A 19946-nucleotide genomic window follows, 5' to 3' on the forward strand; every position below is an offset into this window, starting at 1 on the left:
TTTGCCAGAAGAGCAGCAATACAAGTTGCATGTACTATCTTGTGGAATTTACTTTGGAATAAACCAAGCACATTTATGTGTGAGAAGGTAACTATACTCAGTCTCTCCACAGAGACTATTGGAAAAGGTTTCTGGGTGAGCACCAGCTTCTATTAGTAGTTCTGTGATGTGGGAATCAAACCAAGGTTACCGGCTTCTTTCATATGATCCACCAAAAAGCCATCACATGGTGGCAATAGTCAGTCGCAACCAACCTAGACTGGAATTCAGCCAGTAATTCTTATTTTCTGGTGGTGGTCCCACAATAATCGCTAGACATTTTCTGGAAAATTATGCATCTATTTCCTTTCCCTACCTGCATGTTTCTTCTGCTAACTTAAACTTGGTCTGTTAACTCCTATAGCTCACTTTATCTTTCTGTGCGCTTCTCTGAAGCTACAGTACCTTTGCAGAATCGCAAATCTTTGCCTTTGCTGCTAACAAAATGAAGTTGTATTTGTGACACATGCCTATTTTTAAATCTTGAGACAAAACCCCTCTTCAAGGCTGGATGACAGATGCGGTTTTTCTGGCTGCCACTCAGAGCAGGAGCATCTTGTCAGAGATGAGACTGCAAGCCTGCCTGCTGAAGATGTTGTCCCTAAGTATGTTTTATATCCAAACTGAAAACACATGTGATTGCTAAACAAACTTGAACTTGTTTATTTTGTAATATACCAGCAGCTGTTTTCCTGTATGATGTCCAGAATTTATCCAGCCAGCCTACTTAGTAGGGTAGAATTCTGTGTCCTTGGGTCAGTTGGCCTCCTTTGTTTGTTTTGTTTTCTTTTAAATCTCTGTTAGGGTTAGTTATTGTCACCAAACCAGCTGTATTTTTCTAAAGCTTTAGACAGAACCATGTAACACTATGCATATTTCAAGAATGGTAAGAAAGTCCTGTGTTCATTCACAGATGAAAAACATTAGGCCATGAAATAGATTACTATGTTTCCGGCATACCTGATGTGAGGTTTCTCACGTAGCTCAATTAGTCTGTTCCTACATGGATGCTTTGTACCCATGACTCTGGGACTGGCTGAGCAAGGGTAAATGATCAGTTCAATTAGTTTCATCCTCTGTTTTTTTGCCAAAGAGAATAAATCTTGTTGGGTGGGTTATCCTCTTATAAAGGCATATACTGATTTGAAATGAGAGCATCCTAGGCCCTCCCTGGGGTGGCCGAACTCACCAGATGTTCTTCCCCTCCCAGAATCAGACCCTGACTAGTGAGAGAGAAATGTCCTGAACATCTGATGAAACTGTGCAGCACAAAGGTGAAGGTCAGATCCAGGCCCTTGGGAAACAATCCTTTGGCTTCAATGAAGCCAAGATCTGACCTTATGTATTTGTTGACTGTAGTTGGTTTGGTTAGCCACATGTTAATTTTCATCACTGTGTGGAATACATAAGATGCTTGAGTTAAAAGGCCAAAGCAGGAATACTCACAGGTGTAGATGGAGAGCTGTTTTCCACAAGCAGGCAGAAAAGTTAACAGTATGCATATTTTGGGTAGTCAACCATCTAACTGAGCTTATATGACCATAGTTTACATGCATAATGTAAAATTTGGCTTGAAACAGCTGTCTTGCACTTTCACTAGCATCATGTTCCTGTCTCCACCAGGAACTTGTGGTGTTTATTTGGTCCCCATTCTTAAGAGAGTAAACAGAAAAATTCTGGGGGTTGAATTGTCTCTATTAATCTTCTATATTGCTTAGCCATTGACCAGTGAATTTTATTCTAGGGCTGTTCTTTCTCACATTCATTTTTAAAAAGAAAACAAAAAAATCCTACTGTGTTCATATTTTAGTGAACGGCTGTAAAATGAAAAAGTTTGTTTCCTCCTGTATTCTTTCCTCTCTCTGCTGCTGAAGGTACGTTTCTTCCTTTCTGGCACCAGTCACTGAGAGAATGACCAGAAGTGACCATCAACTGACCTAAGCAGATTGTATTTCTCATTATATTCTGTTTCTTATTATATATTTTTTATAATTACAGTATACTATATTTTGGTATGATATTTCATATATAGATTATATTATAGTTTATGTGATCTATATGCAATGTATAATAGTAGTATATATTTATAGTCTGATCTTGCATAAGTATTGAGAAAGATCTAATTCCTATCACAGAATACCAGGTCAGATGACTTGTTCTTAAGCTGACACTTACTTAATACTTGACCTAACAGAGCAGAGTCTAAAGGATGTAACTATGATTTCCCCTCCTGATACAGTCCAGCTCTACCAATCCTTAAATTAGCAGGACTCTAACCTATACCAGAAAGTCCTGAATATCACTGACAACAGTTTCGCAGCACTTCATGGATCCCAAGCAGAAGTAATTATCCTCTATAATTAAGATTGATGGAGAGAAACTAACCACAACAATTGCTTGTTGTTTGTGTTATAAAGATTTATGTTTACTTTACATTCAGGGTATGTTCATAAAAAGTGTGTAAAACAGTTAATAAATTATTAAGTACTGTGGCTTATCTTAGTCCAGCAAAACAATGACTTGCATATAACTTATGTTTAATGTCTTTTATTTTGTTCTAACAGCTTTTGATCACACAATCTAGTCAAGTCCACAACTTTTTTATATGATCCTTTTTTTTAAGATTCAATTTTTATTAAATATGGGTGCATCTGTAAGAAAAGGTTTTACTGTCTACCTGCTGCTAAAATTAATTTACCTACAAAAAGGAGAATTAAATTATATAGTTTTTGGAACTGAGTATAAATGATGCAAATGATATTGTGTATGTCAGTGTGAATAGATGGGTTAAGTTCTAGAACTCTTGTAGTTCTTTTACCACATTCCACCACATATACTCTGACAATACTCTAAAAGTTATTACTGTATTACATATTTGGCACAGTTTAAAGTTGCTATTTGCAGGTTGTATTTTGAATCAGCATGTTTATCTGTAAGTTTTAAAAATTAGCAACAAAATAAATACAGAGTTAGTGAAATTCTGAGAACACAGAGGATAAGATAAGTGTATATTGAATTACAGAGTAAAATAATTGCTAGAAGTCTTAATTAAGATGAGAACAGGCAGTGTTAATGAAAAATAAAGGTTGATCAGTACGTTAGTTGTCACAGTTAGCCTGATTTAAGCACTTTCAGAGCCACTGAGCTGAAAACATTTTTAGAGCATAATACAATGGAAAGGTCATTGTATCAGACTGAACATTTTGCAGAACAGGGCTATTAAGAGATCTGTGATAACTAGATGGCAGACTGGATTAATGCAGTAGACTCAGACTCAAATCTCTCCTAGGCCAGGAACAAGAATGAATGCTGGTTTGTAGGTCATAAAAAAATGTTTGCCACTCTCTCATAAACAATCTTTTGTAACGGAAAGTCAGAAAAAATCCGTGCATGCAATAGGAGAGGGTTTCTCAAGTCATGTCTAAAATGCTAAGAGGTGTTTTACTTTTATTAGATTAGTGTTTTTCCATTCATGAACAGCATTTCTGTTCCTGTTTTTATTATATTTTCTGTTGGATTCTGTCTTACTCTCTTTTTTGTAAGGTGAATTTGCTGAGAATGTGTATGTCTGTGTTTGAAAAGTTCTTATTTTGCTGTCTGCCAGCACTGCCAAAGAGCAAATGCACCCAGGTTTTGTGCTAGCTCTAAAGACTACCTTGAATAGTGGCAGTTCATCAAACAAAAGATGCAGACTGGACCATTCTGTTTTCATCACTAATTTCAGAATTGCCTTACAATCTTTTTAAAAGCCATAAAGTGTCCTCGTGTAGTGACATGGTGTTTTGAATTTGCCTTTTGTAAGAAAACAACATACGAAAATTGCCAGTAGGAGATTTTACCTTCTGGAAATGCATGGCAGTGCACTTGGTATGTCTTCTCTTTCCTGGAGTAATTTAAAAAGTTTCTGGACAGACAGCACATGAGGATGTTTAAAGATAGATTAAAAAATATGCATATATGAAAATTAGCTATTGCTTTAATTAACAGTTAACATGAAAAACCTAGAACCTTTCAGTGGTTGGACATTTTAGCATCAGGACAATAATGTAAGGATTTTTTGATGTACAGGCTTCTCTTTTATCCACATTTAGTCTTTGGGAACTATGATCTTTCACCTGACCTGTGATCACACAAATTCAGGAAGCTGCTACACACAGACCACTGCAAAAATCAACAAAAGTAGTCAGGAGCAGTTCTTTGTGATCAAAATCAGAGTGGTGCAGTTGCACACACTATGGGGGAGATCCATCGTCTGACATCTTGCGCAGGCTGTGCAACACACTGGAGTGAAATTGCTGTGGGCATAATTCTGTACTGTCTTGGCAAAGGCCTGGAATAATTACATAGGTATTTCCCCTCTCTTCCATGGTTCTGCGCTGCATTGGTCTGCTCTAGGAAGGAGCAATGCCTGGGCACAGAGTGCCGCTGTCAGAGATGGGGCCCCTCTGCTGAGCTGGAGCTTATGGTGATCAAGAGAAAAACCTCAAACTCATTTAACTGAGCAGCAAACTCCCACCCAATTTTTCCACGATCATGCTTTCTACCTAAATGACTGGTTTCCCACCTGTCTCTTCAGATCAAGCTGTCTGGCCTTCACCATGCCACTTGCCCACAGAGGGAACACAGCGTTTTTGGTGGTGCCCACACTCAGAGCGCTCCCATCGTCCTGGAGAGGAGCTGTTTGGCTCCGTCCACACAGCTGCTCCAGCGGGTCTAGAAGTGGGTCGCCCTTCAGCCCAAGTGCCCAGCGAGGCTGAAATCCAAGGCAGGCATTGTCCAAGATGCTTGAGAAGCATCCCACTTTAATGCCCAGGGAATTTTTTCCATGCCTTTATTCACACTCTAGACTCCTAATGTAAAGAGCATCTGCACATTAGATGGCTGCTAAACATGAACTAAAATAAGGTAAAACATTGTTTCTCAGGAGGTGATAGTGAAGGGAGGTGATAACTCAGACATTTTACTACTATTAGAGCACAGCAGAGAGCAGTATGCAGACCAGTTACTTGACTACCAGCCATGCACTCTGTCCAGTTCCAGTATAGGCAAGTATGTGTGAGGTGTTTCAGCTCACGCTTCTTGTACAGTTTGGGCCACATTTTGCAAAAGAGAATACATAACAAAGTAATTTTAGGATCATTTTCTCTTCCATTTACATGCATTTATATAGCAATTATTCTAGTATTAGGAAAGCATTTAGTGTATTTTTGTATTTTTTAATGTGATGTATATGCAGTATTATAAGATTCAGTATTGTCTGAACAGTCAGCTCTGAAAAAAATAGTAAACATTATGTATCAACAATGATTCATAAATCACTTTTGTTTGTAGATTGCAACAGAAGACATCTGGCCAAATATTTTGTTTTGCTGAAGAAAGAAAATCTGGAATGATTAAAACTATTTGCAAATTAATCTAAATTTGGTTTAGATGACATTTTTTAAGCAGGCCAAAATATTTCTTTGTTGTGCTTTTTATTTAAATCATTCTTTCAGGTCTAAATAAAATTTTGTTTAGACTTTTTTTGTAATTTAATTCTTAAGGATTTTGAAATATATTAAAATATAAATGAGAAGTTTCATTATGTATGAGTTCCTGGTTTTGTCTGAAAAATAATGATGTTTCATTTCGGCAAAAAACCTGAAAATTTCTAAAATAGTGTTTCTCAGACTTAGGAGATTTTTATGGTGTTCTTCTCCAGCTGAACACTGAACTGAAATAGTTTTTCTACAGCTTGAATTACTTACTTAACATAATAACTGAAATAATTAATACAAGAACTGAAGTATCTGGGCTTATGCACAAATACTAGACTCCTTTGTATTTTATTTTAGTTTCAAACTGTAATAATTCTGACCTTTGATTTCTGTATGTATGTTTAGCAGTGTACAATTTCTCTCTTCCCTAGTGATTTTTAGCAAAGACAGATGTTCAGTATCTGTAAGCAAACAGTGAAAAATCACTTGCTTCATAACACTTCTGGGCCTTTAAATATCTTCTTTCAACTATCTAATTCCTCTCTTCTTATTGCCTCAGCAGTGTCTCAATCAGGCATGTGTTATCTTTCCCAGATCCTTTGCTGAACATAGCGTAGTGTGCAGGAATGCAGTTTGTCAGACACATTGTGTCTGAAATCCTTTGTTGGTAGAAGTGGAGAGAAAGAGATTATAAAATGCCTCAAAACCTTCAATAAGGCTGTTCCCGGGTTTCTTGTATCTGTTCATCCAAACAAAACATTCATACCTCCCTTTTATGTACAAGACAGTATAGTATCATATGTATTGTGTCTTCCATTAGCATGTTTTTAGGCTCCAGTTGTCAGAGGGCAAATTATTTTGTGCTTTGGCAAGTTTTTAGGCTCCTTAAGGTTGAAAAGGTTGTGGATTTAGAAGAGATAAATGCATCGGTTCTATAATGTGGTTTTCCTAGGCAGCGAGACGTAAGATCTTGATTTTTTTCTAGGCAAGATCAACAGTAATTCCCTGTCTGACCAGTGATGTGTGTTTTTCATTGCTCTGCTAATATAAACCTTTCTGAGGTAAAGCTAAGCAGTGCAAATAACTTCTGAAGCTGTTAGCTTCTGTCAACCTGAGGGAATCTCTGACTGACTTTCTATGACATTTACTCCTCAGATTTTTGTACACAAAGTTTCTCAGTAGCTGCCTTACACGCCAATCCTTTTATTTGTGTTTGATTAAAAACTGTTCTGTGCACTGAGAGAGAAAGTTTTGCCCAAATTCATCAGAAAACCTCGACACTTGAAGTGTTGGCCCAGCCTAAGCACAAAAGCAGCATGTATAGATGCTGGAGATGGCAGGTAAGTTCATGTAACTTCTGCAAGAGGGTTGGTAGTCACTGTTTTTGCCTTTGGAATCGAAAACAACCATGAGAAACCACTTATTTATGATACGTCATCACTGTAGGTTTAAACTGAACTTTTTACACTGGAGTTTTTTGAGAAGTTGGCCTAGAATAGGTAGGAATAGCCATGTTATGAAGTGACAAAGGAGCTGCTGAGTCCACACTGATGCTGCCTTCAGTAGTTTTTTGGGAAAGACAGGCCATTTTCATGGTAGTAAGCTGAGTTACGCTATGAATTCTCCATCAGTGTACTCTGGGAGAATTTGTCTCTCCTTTCCAGGTCAGATACCCAAGGGGAAGTCTGGGAAGGCTTTGTAATGCAAATTTAGCTAGCCTTCGTTCACACTAGGAATGTTAGATGTTGACCCATAAGGACTGAGTTCAAGATTTCTGTGAATATGTGGGATTTCAATTAACGTGGTAATGAAAGCCTCTAAGAGCATCAGGCACATTCAAAATCTAAATAACTTATATGGTTTAGAAACCTAAAATTGGCCCTACGACAATTAAAAGAAAGCTGATTGATATTGCTTCTCAGTATAAACATTAACATGAATCTATCCATGGCACTTAGACTTTTATTCAACAGCTGGTATGTTTTGTTTAATATACTCAAAGAGAAAAGTAATAATAGGTTTGTTGGAGATTGGCTGCACTTACCATGGATGTACAGATAATTGAGATGTGTTACAAATAGCGAAGAAACAGCTCCAAGCACAAATGCTTAGATATGATCCTTAGTAGATGCATCATCTGAAAAATGTTTTGTATGTTAGAGAGTATCCAACACATTAAGAGACAAATAAAAATGCACCAGAGAGTAAAAACCATTAAATTAATTTGGGGAAAAAATAACAGCGAGCTCAATTACTCAACTCTGATAATCATCTGTGCTACAGAAAACTTCCTGGAGTATCCTTTGAATCCACTATATTTTCATGGAAAATTAGAATAGGGATATGGAATAAGGAAACCCAAATTCCTGGGTTTCTGCATTCAGCAAAGATGCCCTGTATTCCATAGTAGTCCTCGTTGTATTTGCCCCAAAGAAGGTATATACTGCTAGTCTTCAGTATGCTGTGGAATTTCTCAGCTCTCTCTTTTCTTTTTGCAATGAGAATTTTTATAAAGGTATAAACAAATGCAGATAATCCTCCATGCATTTTCCATTTTCTCTGCAGTTTCTCAATACTTTTAACTGAGTTTGGAAAATGGATGCTGTTATTTTTTGAGTTTGGAAAATATAAATGTGGCTAATTGTTGGGGTACCTGTGTTCTTTTATGAGATAACAGTGCACCTAGGTACAATGCTGTAATTTCTTGCAGAATGAGGAAGTTGGCATTCTAATGTTTTTAAATCCACGCAGGTCCTTTGCCTGTTCATGCAATATCACTAAAGACTTTAAACATTATAATCACAAAATGTACATTACTATAATGTTTAAGTGTGAAATAGAGCTGTAATTCATCACAGTGGTTGGTTGTTTTGTCCTTTATTACACTGTTTTTTTGATTGTATGTCTCTTACCAGTTGCAGTCTTTTGCCTTGTGGATCACTGTCCAGATACAAGATAAAAATTACGGTGACACTGGAGGACTGGATGTGTATAATTGAGAAGAATTATTTTGCAATTTTATTGCAGTACTAATATTTTCCATTTTTCTTTTTCTCTTTTACAGAGGGTATGAACTGTATGAACAAAGATCATGGGTGTGCACACATCTGCCGGGAGACGCCCAAAGGTGGGGTTGCCTGTGAATGTAGGCCTGGCTTTGAACTTGCCAAAAACCAGAAGGACTGCAAATGTAGGTAGATGGAGATTAAATTTCAAATGCCCCCAAATGTCTTATTTTCTTCATTGTTGTTATTTTTCAGAATTCAAGAACTCAACTTGTTTTTGGCCAAAGGTGATTTGTAACTTTAGTAATCTGTGTTCTTTATATATAAGGGTTTATTTGGGGATGGATAAGAGGTGTTGAATAGTAGAACTTCAGAAGTTAGGCTCTTACTAAGATGGTATCAACTTTTCTACCTTCCTATGAATGCAAAAAGTGAGGGATCAGTTTAATCTAGACTTTCCTTGTAAAGCAGAAAAAAAAAGCATAGAGGATTCCAGCTTGCAATATTTTGAAGGTCCATAATGATGAATGTGTTGATAAATCTACTACATCAAATTAACAGTGTTGATTCCTCTTTTTTTGCAAGAGAGAAATGTTTGTTATAGTCCTGTATCTTGCTCTGAGAAGAGATTGTATCCTTTGTGCAATTTTTCAGTTTCCTGTATTGGATTCTGTGAAAATGTGGCCCTTCGGTATTTTTTTTCCTCTGTTGAAAGAGGAAATCAAGTAGGGCTTTTCTTCTGTGTTGCCACATCTAACAAAGGGCTTATAAGACAATTTATACTGTCAATTTTTGACTGTGCAGGCCATTCTCTTCTTTTGAGTACTAGGCTGGATTTTAGAGTATGCTGTTGAGAAACTGCTCTCTGAAACCTCCCTGTGTTTTCTCTTGTAACTCCTTGTATGCTCATGCAATGCTAAGTGCTCCTAAACTGCTCCTAAAAAAAACAACCAAACAAACAAAAAAAACCCCACCAGTCATGTATTCTAGAAGTGAGAATACTGAAGAAAGATGTGCATCATCCAAAGTTGGCAGCTGCAATTTTTTTGTTCAGGTTAAAATAATTGACCCTCTGTAACAGCTTCATCTGAAAGCTTCTGAAGTGCATGGGAGTCTTTATGTTGGCTTCAGTGAGTGTTGGATCTGACCCTGTCAGAATAGCTTGCCTTCCTACATGTTAGATTTGAGAGAGACAAAAAAGAGAGAATGCAATAACTGCAATAAAATGACTTAAAGCATGTTTCATGCTTTGCATAAGGACAGTATGTTTTGTCATAACCCTTCTTCCACACCAACTTTTTTCTTCCTGAGATCTCCACTGTTTAAAAATGCTAAGGTGATATTTTCCTAAGTTTGAAGCCAAAAGGATCACCTTTGAATATCATCAAAAAATGCCACAAGATATTGTACAGTCTGATTGCTCCTCCATATTTAAGAGGCTATACAGGGGGAAAGTCAAAAGCACAGAGAAAATAGCTTTTATGGTCTTTTTCATTCTCAGTGTTTATTAGAAGTGAACATTGCGTGCTCTTAACTACAGTGCAACATCCGCTACATTGGTAAAGTGGGAGAGGATGTTTACTTATGCTGTTTATTATTTGTTTGCACAAATTTGTTCATTCCTTAGGGGTTGCATTATCCTTTTTCATAGGGAGATGGTGACAAGAGAATTGGGGCCTCTTCTGGAATGATATTTCTAAATGTGTCAAAGTTTAATGGAGTAAAATACTTGGATTTATTCAATGCCCTGCAGAGTTCAAATTGTAGTTTGAATTATAATGAACGTTGGCTAACAGCCTGTCAAGTAGGGGTGCTGAGTTTTTCAAGGTCATGGAGCTTGCTGCAGAATACACCAACCCCTAAACCCACAGCACATTCTGCAAAAATGCTCCTGAGTCTTATTTAAAAATATATATACTTCTAGACCTTCCAAATGCAAAGAAGTAAAAAGTTGTAGCCGAATAGCCTGGAACAATAATTTTGAGAATGCAGCAGGCTCATTCCTCTTTATAAAGGTTTAGTTCTGAAGCTGAATGTTGGCTTTTTAAAAACTTTTTCACAGTTGACCATTTTAGTGGAGTTGGCTTAGATCTTTAGCTGTAGCTTTGCAAGTACTGAGTACAGCTACATTGAGGAGCTGCAGAGGAGACATTTGCCCCTTGTCAAGCTGGGTTGGGTTTGTATCCCTGGTATTACCAGAGATTAAAACAGCTTTGAAGTTTCTCTCAAGCATTATGGTTTACAATGGTCCTTGCAGGAGGCTGTGTCTTTCAGGGTTTATCAGAGCTTGCTTCCTTGTTTCTTTCTGTGAACAGTTGACAGAGAACCAGTATCTCACTAGGTGAATTTTTATCAGCCGGTTTACAACTGAATCAGAATCCTGGGAGAGATTTTCAGAAGCATTCAAGTTTGGCCCAGGTCCACTACTAATGAGACGTGTTTCTCAGGGGAAAGAAGATATTAAAAGAACTCTGAAGTTTGAAAGCATAAAAAATTGGAAGGAGGCTCCCTGCTTTTTATGCCTGCATTCCATGGTTGTTTCATTACATCCTAATTACATGATCACATATCACTTGATTGCATGCTAATAAGGCAGTCACTGTAGGAGTCTTGCTTCATTCAGTGGACAGCATGGTCAGTGCTCATTAAATAGGCTTTTGTTCAATAGTTTCGTCTCCTTCATAATTCAGTGTCTTGCTTTGCCCACTGCACAGTATTCAAACTCTGCTCTGAACATAAATTTTTTAATTTCCTCATGAATTTTCCCATGGTACTCATTACTGTAATATCTGAGTGCTTCCTAGGCATTGTTAATGTATCTTCAGAACATTCTTGTCAGGTTCAAAAGTACTGCTTTGCCTACCTTACAAATGGATAACATATATAATGGTGTTAATGTCAAAGCCATTTAGTAGTGATAGGTGATTAACAAGAGACACCCAGAACCCCACTTAGCATTTATAGCACATAGTATGATCAAAGCCAAGCTCCCAGTGGCTCCAGCTGTACTTGCAAATGCCAGGGAGAAAGGAATATTTTATTAGTAACCTGCAACAGATGTGATTTAAGTGACCTGCACAGCCCCAAGTAGGAATTCCATGGCAGGGGCAGAAATAGAGTTGAGTTTTCTAGGACTCTATTCACTGTCTGAATAAAGACCATCCTTTATTGCCCATGTCTTGCCTTCTGATTTACTCAAGCTGCAGCACATGAGACAGGGATTCTCCAGTGAGGTTCCCCAGACCTAACTTTCCCCAGCTCTGCCTGTGTGCTGCATAAGACAGGAATGTTTTCTGCATTTGTCATTGAGGATGGTTATCACTATATGAAAAGCCTGTGAACCATGTAAAAGTCTGGTATTTTATAGCTTTTGAGCGCTTAATATTGCAATCTTAATTTTTCATAATATATTTTCTAAACAAGCAATTTATCAGTTACAGAATCACAGAATCACAGAATGGTTGAGGTTGGAAGGGACCTCTGGAGATCTTCTAGTCCAATCACCCTGCTCAAGCAGGGTCACCTAGAGCACATTGCACAGGATTGCGTCCAGGCGGGTTTTGAATATCTCCAGAGAAAGAGACTCCACCACCTCTCTGGGCAACCTGTTCCAGTGCTCTGTCACCCTCACAGTGAAGAAGTTTTTCCTCCTGTTCAGATGGAAGTGTCTGTGTTTCAGTTTGTGCCCGTTGCCTCTTGTCCTGTCTCTGGGCACCACTGAAAAGAGTCTGGCTCCATCCCCTTGACACCCTCCCTTCAGATATTTGTACACGTTAATAAGATCCCCCCTCAGCCTTCTCTTCTCCAGGCTAAACAGGCCCAGCTCTCTCAGCCTTTCCTCATAAGAGAGATGCTCCAGTCCCCTAATCATCTCTGTAGCCCTTTGCTGGACTCACTCCAGTAGTGCCACATCCCTCTTGTCCTGGGGAGCCCAGAACTGGACGCAGTACTCCAGATGTGGCCTCACCAGGGCTGAGTAGAGGGGGAGAATCACCTCCCTCCACCTGCTGGCAACACTCTTCCTGATGCACCCCAGGAGACCATTGGCCTTCTTGGCCACAAGGGCACATTGCTGCCTCATGCTTAACTTGGTGTCCACCAGCACTCCCAGGTCCTTCTCCGCAGAGCTGCTTTCCAGCAGGTCAACCCCCAACCTGTACTGGTGCATGGGGTTGTTCCTCCCCAGGTGCAGGACCCTGCACTTGCCTTTGTTGAACTTCATGAGGTTCCTCTCCACCCACCTCTCCAGCCTGTCCAGGTCTCTCTGAATGGCAGCACAGCCCTCTGGTGTATCGGCCACTCCTCCCAGTTTTGTATCGTCAGCAAACTTGCTGAGGGTGCACTTTGTCCCTTCATCCAGGTCATTGATGAAGAAGCTGAACAAGACTGGACCCAGGACTGACCCCTGGGGGACACCGCTAGCTACAGGCCTCCAACTAGACTCTGCACTGCTGATCACAACTCTCTGAGCTCTGCCATTCAGCCAGTTCTCAATCCACCTCACTGTCCACTCATCTAGCCCACACTTCCTGAGCTTGTCTCTGAGGATGTTATGGGAGACAGTGTCAAAAGCCTTGCTGAAGTCAAGGTAGACAACATCCACTGCTCTCCCCTCATCCACCCAGCCAGTCATTCCATCATAGATGGCTATCAGATTGGTTCAGCATGATTTCCCCTTGGTGAAGCCATGCTGACTACTCCTGATCACTTTCTTGTCCTCCACATGCTTGGAGATGGCCTCCAGGATAAGCTGCTCCATCACCTTTTGAGGGATGGAGGTGAGGCTGACTGGCCTGTAGTTCCCTGGGTCCTCCTTCTTGGCCTTTTTGAAGACTGGAGTGACATTGGCTTTTTTCCAGTCTTCAGGCACCTCTCCTGTTCTCCATGACCTTTTAAAGATGATGGAGAGTGTCTTAGCAATGACATCCGCCAGCTCCCTCAGCACTCGTGGGTGCATCCCATCAGGGCCCATGGATTTGTGGGTGTCAAGTTTGCTTAAATGATCTCTAACCCAATCCTCCTCCACCAAGGGAAAGTCTTCCTTTCTCCAGACTTTCTCTTTTGCCTCCAGGGTCTGAGAGTCCTGAGGGCTGGCCTGAGCAGGAAAGACTGAAGCAAAGGCAGCGTTCAGTAACTCTGCCTTCTCTCACCAGGGCACCCACCCCATTCAGCAAAGGGCCCACATTTTCCCTAGTCTTCCTCTTGCTGCTGATGTATTTGAAGAAGCCCTTCTTGCTGTCCTTGACATCTCTTGCCAGATTTAATTCCAAACGGGCCTTAGCCTTCCTCGTTGCATCCCTGCATACTCTGACAACATTCCTATATTCCTCCCAAGTGGCCTGTCCCCCTTTCCACTTTCTGTATACTTCCTTCTTCTGGTTGAGTTTTGCCAGGAGCTCCTTGCTCATCCATGCAGGTCTCCTACCTCCTTTGCTTGACTTCCTACTCATAGGGATGCACCGCTCTTGAGCCTGGAGGAGGTGATGTTTGAATATTAACCAGCTCTCTTGAACCCCCCTTCCTTCTAGGGCCCTAACCCATGGGATTCCTCCAAGGAGGTCCCTGAAGAGGCCAAAGTTTGCTCTCCTGAAGTCCAGGGTTGCAATCCTACTTGGTGCCCTGCTGCCTCCTCGCAGGATACTGAACTCCACCATCTCATGGTCACTGCAGGCAAGGCAGCCCCCGACCTTCACATCTTCCACCAGTCCTTCTTTGTTTGTTAGTACGAGGTCCAGCAGCACACCTCTCCTTGTTGGCTACTCCACCACCTGTGTCAAGAAGTTGTCACCAATGCTCTGCAGGAACCTCCAGGACTGTTTGTGCCTAGCCGTGTTGTCTTTCCAGCAGATATTAGGGTGGTTGAAGTCCCCCATGAGAACCAGGGCCTGTGATCGTGAGGCTACTTCCAGTTGTACAAAAAGAAAATCTTGCCTACTATCCTAGGAAACCACAGAAACGTTCAGGTTGGAAGGGACCTCAGGAGGTCATGTAGAAATACATCAAGCAGAATCATACAGATCCCTATATATAGTTCAGCAGCAGAGCTGCATCCTCTAGATCCAAAGCAGCAGTAAACTACCATCTTCTGTGTACACAGGTAATGAGAAGAGAATATGCTTTGTCAGTGATTTTCATAGATATTTGCTGGCAGCAGAAGGATGAGACTTAGGAATTCTGAATTTGGTTCCAGATTACAGAGGAAACATGTGGGCAGTGGCCCCCTATTTCTGCCATCCCTGTTAGATTTCAAGTTCCTGCTCCTGAGCATGATAGCACTTGATAAAGTGATGATAAGATTTTTTTTTCTCCAAAGCATGGACAAGACAAGGTATTTTTTGTTAATTTAATTATTAGCTGAATCAGTTTAGCTGGAACTTGAGAAAGGAAGCAGAAACCCAGAGCAACCCACAAGCATGTAAGTTGCAACCTGAATGGATTAATTCTGGCAGAATTATAAGTGAAAGCTGAATCTTTCAATGGAAAATACTGGATAATCTTAACTATAGCTATTTCTACCTGCCCCCTCTTATAATGGTGATTTAAGTGAGCAGGATGGCTAATGCTAAGTAATTCCAAAAATTCTGTCCAGTATATTTAGTTTACAAAATAAAATGCCCTCCTACCTATGCCAAGTGCCAGCTTTTCAGTTGCTGCTGGCAGTGTTCTCATGCAGCTGTTTGCTGTCAGTACAAAGATCTGCAGAACAGAAATAATAGAATAAATAATGCAAGCAGTGCATTCATAGCTTTATCTCATAGAAAGAGATGTCCATAATTTTATATAAATTATATGTTAAATGATGAATTTAGTTAAATAACATGTCAATTCTTAATTTATTTGGAATTATAATGTGCCAGTTCAGGCAGTCACAGAAAGTCATACTAAAGAATAAGTTTAGCTTGCTGCAAATTCTGTGGCATCTGAGCAATGCTACACATCGCATTCACATGGGAAGCAAGAGAAGGATAGCATTATCTTAGGGGGGAATTAGGTTATTGGGTACTAAATACTACTTTCAATATTTGACCGTACTTTAAATACAGCTGTAAGCAATAAGCTACTTCAGGATATTATTGCAGTTTAAAATTTAAGCTGAAATAACTCCTTACCTGGGCTTTCTTCCTAAAGGCACTTCTCTGCATCCACTTCTTCAAACTACCTATACAACCTCTGTCTTGCGATCACTGTGAATTTGATTCCAAATAATAATTGATTCTTGGAAAAGCCTAGGTTTGTAGACAAATCATGTCTTACCTGGAGACACATTATGCACGTGTTTAAACAGTAAGATAATATTTATTAATGCTACTTTATCAAGCACTTGAAAGTTAAAATAAATGACATATTGTCTGCACAGCGCAGGCATCTTGTGCATGGAGCGTATATAATCTGTATACAGTAGTTCAGTACAGGGATCAGATGACTTTTTGACTCCAGGAATATTCTGACTTGGTTTTTTTTGTTGTTTTTTTTTTTTTTTGCCACTCCTAATCACAGGCAAGTCACACGGAAGACACCCAGAAAAGGATAATATGAAAGTTCAGAGAAGCACTGAATGCAGGAGCTAGGCTGTAGAGTCAGGCTGAATTCTAGTATTTTCTATGTTTTGAGGGGCCAAACTTGAAACATCAATAACATTATTTATTGGAATATGTGTATTAAAAACCCTGTGTTCTTTAAATGCATTATTCTTCTTCCAAACAATTGTTCTGTGTCTTTCATCACCAAAATGTCATTTCAAGACTAGTCCGTATTTTTCTATGAATGTAAACACTGGCCCACATGCTAAGCTGTGTCTCAGAAATACTTAGCACAGCCCAAGCAGAACATCCTTGTAGCTAAACCGAATAAATGCTGCTTGCTGCTGCAGTGTGGGCGGGAGAACAAATAGGAGGATTATGCCACACTGCCTGCTTGTAGACCTTGAAAGGCAGCTGGCCGAGTCAGGAGCCTGGGCGCAATAGTCAATGGAGAGAACTAATCTTGTTCGAAGGCGATTTGAAGCACCAGTGTCCGGGCTTCGGCTCAGAGTGCCCTGTAGCTCTTCATTCACAGTAGAAAGAGTCTTGGGAGAACAGGCTGGTAACGACCATTAGTTACCTCATATAGATGATGTGCATCTTTGTAGGGCTTGTACATTGTTTTTACTCATGTTTCTAGCAAAGAGCTTTCCCTGGCCTTCTCTATGGGTGCTGCTTTTAGCCAGTTGTACAGAGTATTTCCCCCACAGCTGCAAAAAACAGGTCAAGATTTGGCCAGTAAGGTATTCGGATATGTCTCCCTATCTATATCATCTATTTTAATTATAATGCCATAAATACTAAGGGAAAGAACCCAGCACCTTGACTGCACTTCAGACATATGTGAATACCGAAGCATTGTTGAAAGCAGTGGTGTTATTCTGGTTTTAAATCTGCTGTGTTGGTATAAGTATGTCTGGATTCTAACAGATATATGTATATTCTCCTTTGGTAAGAAACATTACCTCCTCTTTTGCATCCCTTTTATTGTAATAACATGATTTATAGTATTTGAAGATGATTTGTGTCTGTCAGAAGTGCACCATCTGGGTTAGTAGGTCAAAATATTTTCCTTCTTTTTATTTCCTTCTTTAATGTCACAGACTGAATGAGCATGCGCTTAGTCTTTTGCATAGCTGTAGAGTCCAGATTTACATAAAATAATTTTTAAAAGAAAACTTTGAGATTTCTCATGCATTTTGCTTTAACACTTTTTGATAAGAATGGAGTAGTTCTGGATTTTCCCTTGCCTTTAAAGAATTTAGGTTTTTTTCCTTTAACCAAAAGAAACTTCTCATTGTGTCACTGTCACAGACTTATAGCTAGAGGAGAATTGAAATGATGTATTTTGCAACTGGATTTTGTACCAATTTCACCTGCAGAGCTGTCAGGCTCCACAGTTTTGGCTCGAGTTGCTAAAAAAAAAAAAGAAAGCAGGTCTAGACAGAAGTTCAAATTCCTCAGAAACATGGTTTAATAATATAAGGAAAAGTCCCCTATATTACACTGGTCAGAGAAACCATATAAAGATACTTTCATCTCTGCTGGGGGAGGCTTTTAGCAAAGAATGCCAAAAATAACTGCTGCAGTCGAGTTGTTTAAAATACACACTTTGTTGCTGGTTGTGCTTTAAAGTACTTAACAGAAATACTGTTGGCTAGAAATGTATTTAAACATCTGGCATAAACAGCAGCTTCATATTAATTTGTGATGACACTGCAGCCCAGCAGGAATAGAAACATTGAGTGAGCGTGCAAGTAGTCCAAGAGGCATGTAGGGTCGAGAAGGAGGGGAGGATAGTGGATGGAAATTACCTTATCCTGGATTAGCTGTGCTAGTGTATGCCCCTGACTCTGGATAAAAGCAGGCGGCTGCCCTCCGTGCCACTCACGGCCCCAGTTCTATCACATCCCTAATATGGCTGTCCAGAAGGGCAGTTTGTGTTTGCATTCAGACTAAACCAGCTGATCCAAACATCCTCCATCTGTTCCTCTAGCTCTGATCTAGGTTGCAAAACAGTGTATGATCTACCCCCAGACTAATCAAAAGTGTTACTGTTGCATGCACAATGGGGCATAGAGAAGGAGGGGCACAAAGAAAGCAAAGAAAAACCAAAAACAACTGCAAAACAATGAATGGGCAAAAAGAAGAGAAGTGAATAAGGACTGGCATAGCATTGAGCAAGGAATTGATTTTCCAGCCTGGCTACATTGAAAAGGCTGAGGTTTTAAGAAAGGAGAATTAACCTAAATTTTAATTTTTGGTTTTGCATCAAAAATAAAAAAACAAAATATTATTATGTATTGAAAGAAATGGAACACCACTCCTATTTGGTGCAAAGCAGAATGGTTTCTTTTGTGTATTTTTCAGAAAAAAAAATTAATGAGTAAGTTCATAAAACTGGAGGAAGAGAAAGAATGCCTGGGGGATGGTTGTTGTTTCAGGGGCTTCTTTAATGTAACTCCTTGAAAGTGTGGGATTCTCAAGGTTTGGGAAGTGTGACTTCAATTCCTTTCTCTCTCTGGTGGTCCTGAACTCATAATTCCCATTTCTCAGCATAGTGCCCAAGCTGTCAAGCTCCAATAAGGAAATCTGGATTAGGCTGCTCTCCATCTTTCTCATTGGCATTCTTTCCACTTGGGTAAAGCTCTGATATTCCTGGGAGGAGAGGTGGAAGTCCATGTGGGCCATCTTCTCTGTGACTGTTCTTACCACTAGGCCACGAGACTGTTCCCTTGCTATCTCTGAATAACACAGGGATTTTATTCAAATCATACAATGCGAAGGTGTGAAGGATGAAGGATGCTTGAACACATGGTAGCCTCTGGCCTGCACTCACTTGGGAGATGGGCAGTCTCGGTTGTGATCTTTGCCAGGCCTCAGGGGCCGTGGGTTCCTGAACTTGAAGTTCTTACCCAGGCAAGTGGTTTTAATGGGAATTCTGTTGGATACGCTAATGTTGGTCTCCCTCAATTTCTTTTGGTAGAATTGTTCCATTTTAAACAAAATGCTTCAGTAATTACTGAGGGTGGTGTGACTCTCCAAACTGGCACACTCACCCAAAAGTTGGAATATTTCCATTTCACTTACTGTTACTGAAAATTCCAGTCTACTCCATTTTAATAAGCTGATGTTAAAGCAAAGTTATTGAGGTCAGGGTGAAATGATATTTCTCTACTGGAAAGGAGATTTAAGTTTAGGTTTAGATTTTAAAATCCTGTTAATAGTTATCTTGGTTTTACTGTATATTGGAATTTGCCATTCTGGATCCTTTATAAAATCTCTTATCTAGAAAGGAGTTCTGATAAAGACCAATGTGAAGAAGTTTCTTCTGATAAACAGGAGTCAATATTTAAATTACTAGAACATTTCAAAACATTCAAGTCCTCTGAAATGATGAGTATGATATAACTGAATAATGGGACATGGGATTTCCTCTCTACTTGTCAATGTGTATATACCCATAAAGAACCTGATTCTTGTGCACAGAAATTACCTGTTTATAAAGACAGTAAATTGAATTCAGGATTGTTTTATTCAGCATCACACTATGCAACTGTAAAGGACTAAACAGAATAGGGGTAAATTAGAGCTGTTGTCTACCAGCTTATTATTTAAAAAATGGTTTGCCTTAAAATTCAGAGATTAAATCCATCCTGCAACGAAGTAGATTGAATCTGATCTATTAATTCCTGGAAATGGCAAAATTCTACCCGTCTGAAAAAGTGTTGGCTTTAATGTATGTTTAGTAATTTTTCCACCAGAGGATTTTTTTAATAGTTACAAGCAATTTTACATTGTATGCATGCAAGTGGAAGTGACATCTCCAGGTGTTCCTTCCTAGCTGAGGCCAATACACTGTATGGCCATAATAAGTGTGTATTTTTTGTTTCAGCAAAGAAAAG

General features: G+C 39.5%; 1 protein-coding gene across 1 annotated transcript in view; it reads left to right on the forward strand.

Moving 5' to 3' along the window:
* SCUBE1 (signal peptide, CUB domain and EGF like domain containing 1) overlaps positions 1–19946 on the forward strand; it is a 222853-nt gene that overhangs the window by 102410 nt on the left and 100497 nt on the right. The window contains exon 5 of the mRNA XM_067289850.1: positions 8581–8706. Within this exon, the coding sequence (XP_067145951.1) occupies positions 8581–8706 (126 nt within the window). The remainder of the gene's footprint in view (positions 1–8580; positions 8707–19946) is intronic.

Source organism: Apteryx mantelli, chromosome 1, assembly GCF_036417845.1.
Source record: "Apteryx mantelli isolate bAptMan1 chromosome 1, bAptMan1.hap1, whole genome shotgun sequence".
NCBI lineage: Eukaryota > Metazoa > Chordata > Aves > Apterygiformes > Apterygidae > Apteryx > Apteryx mantelli.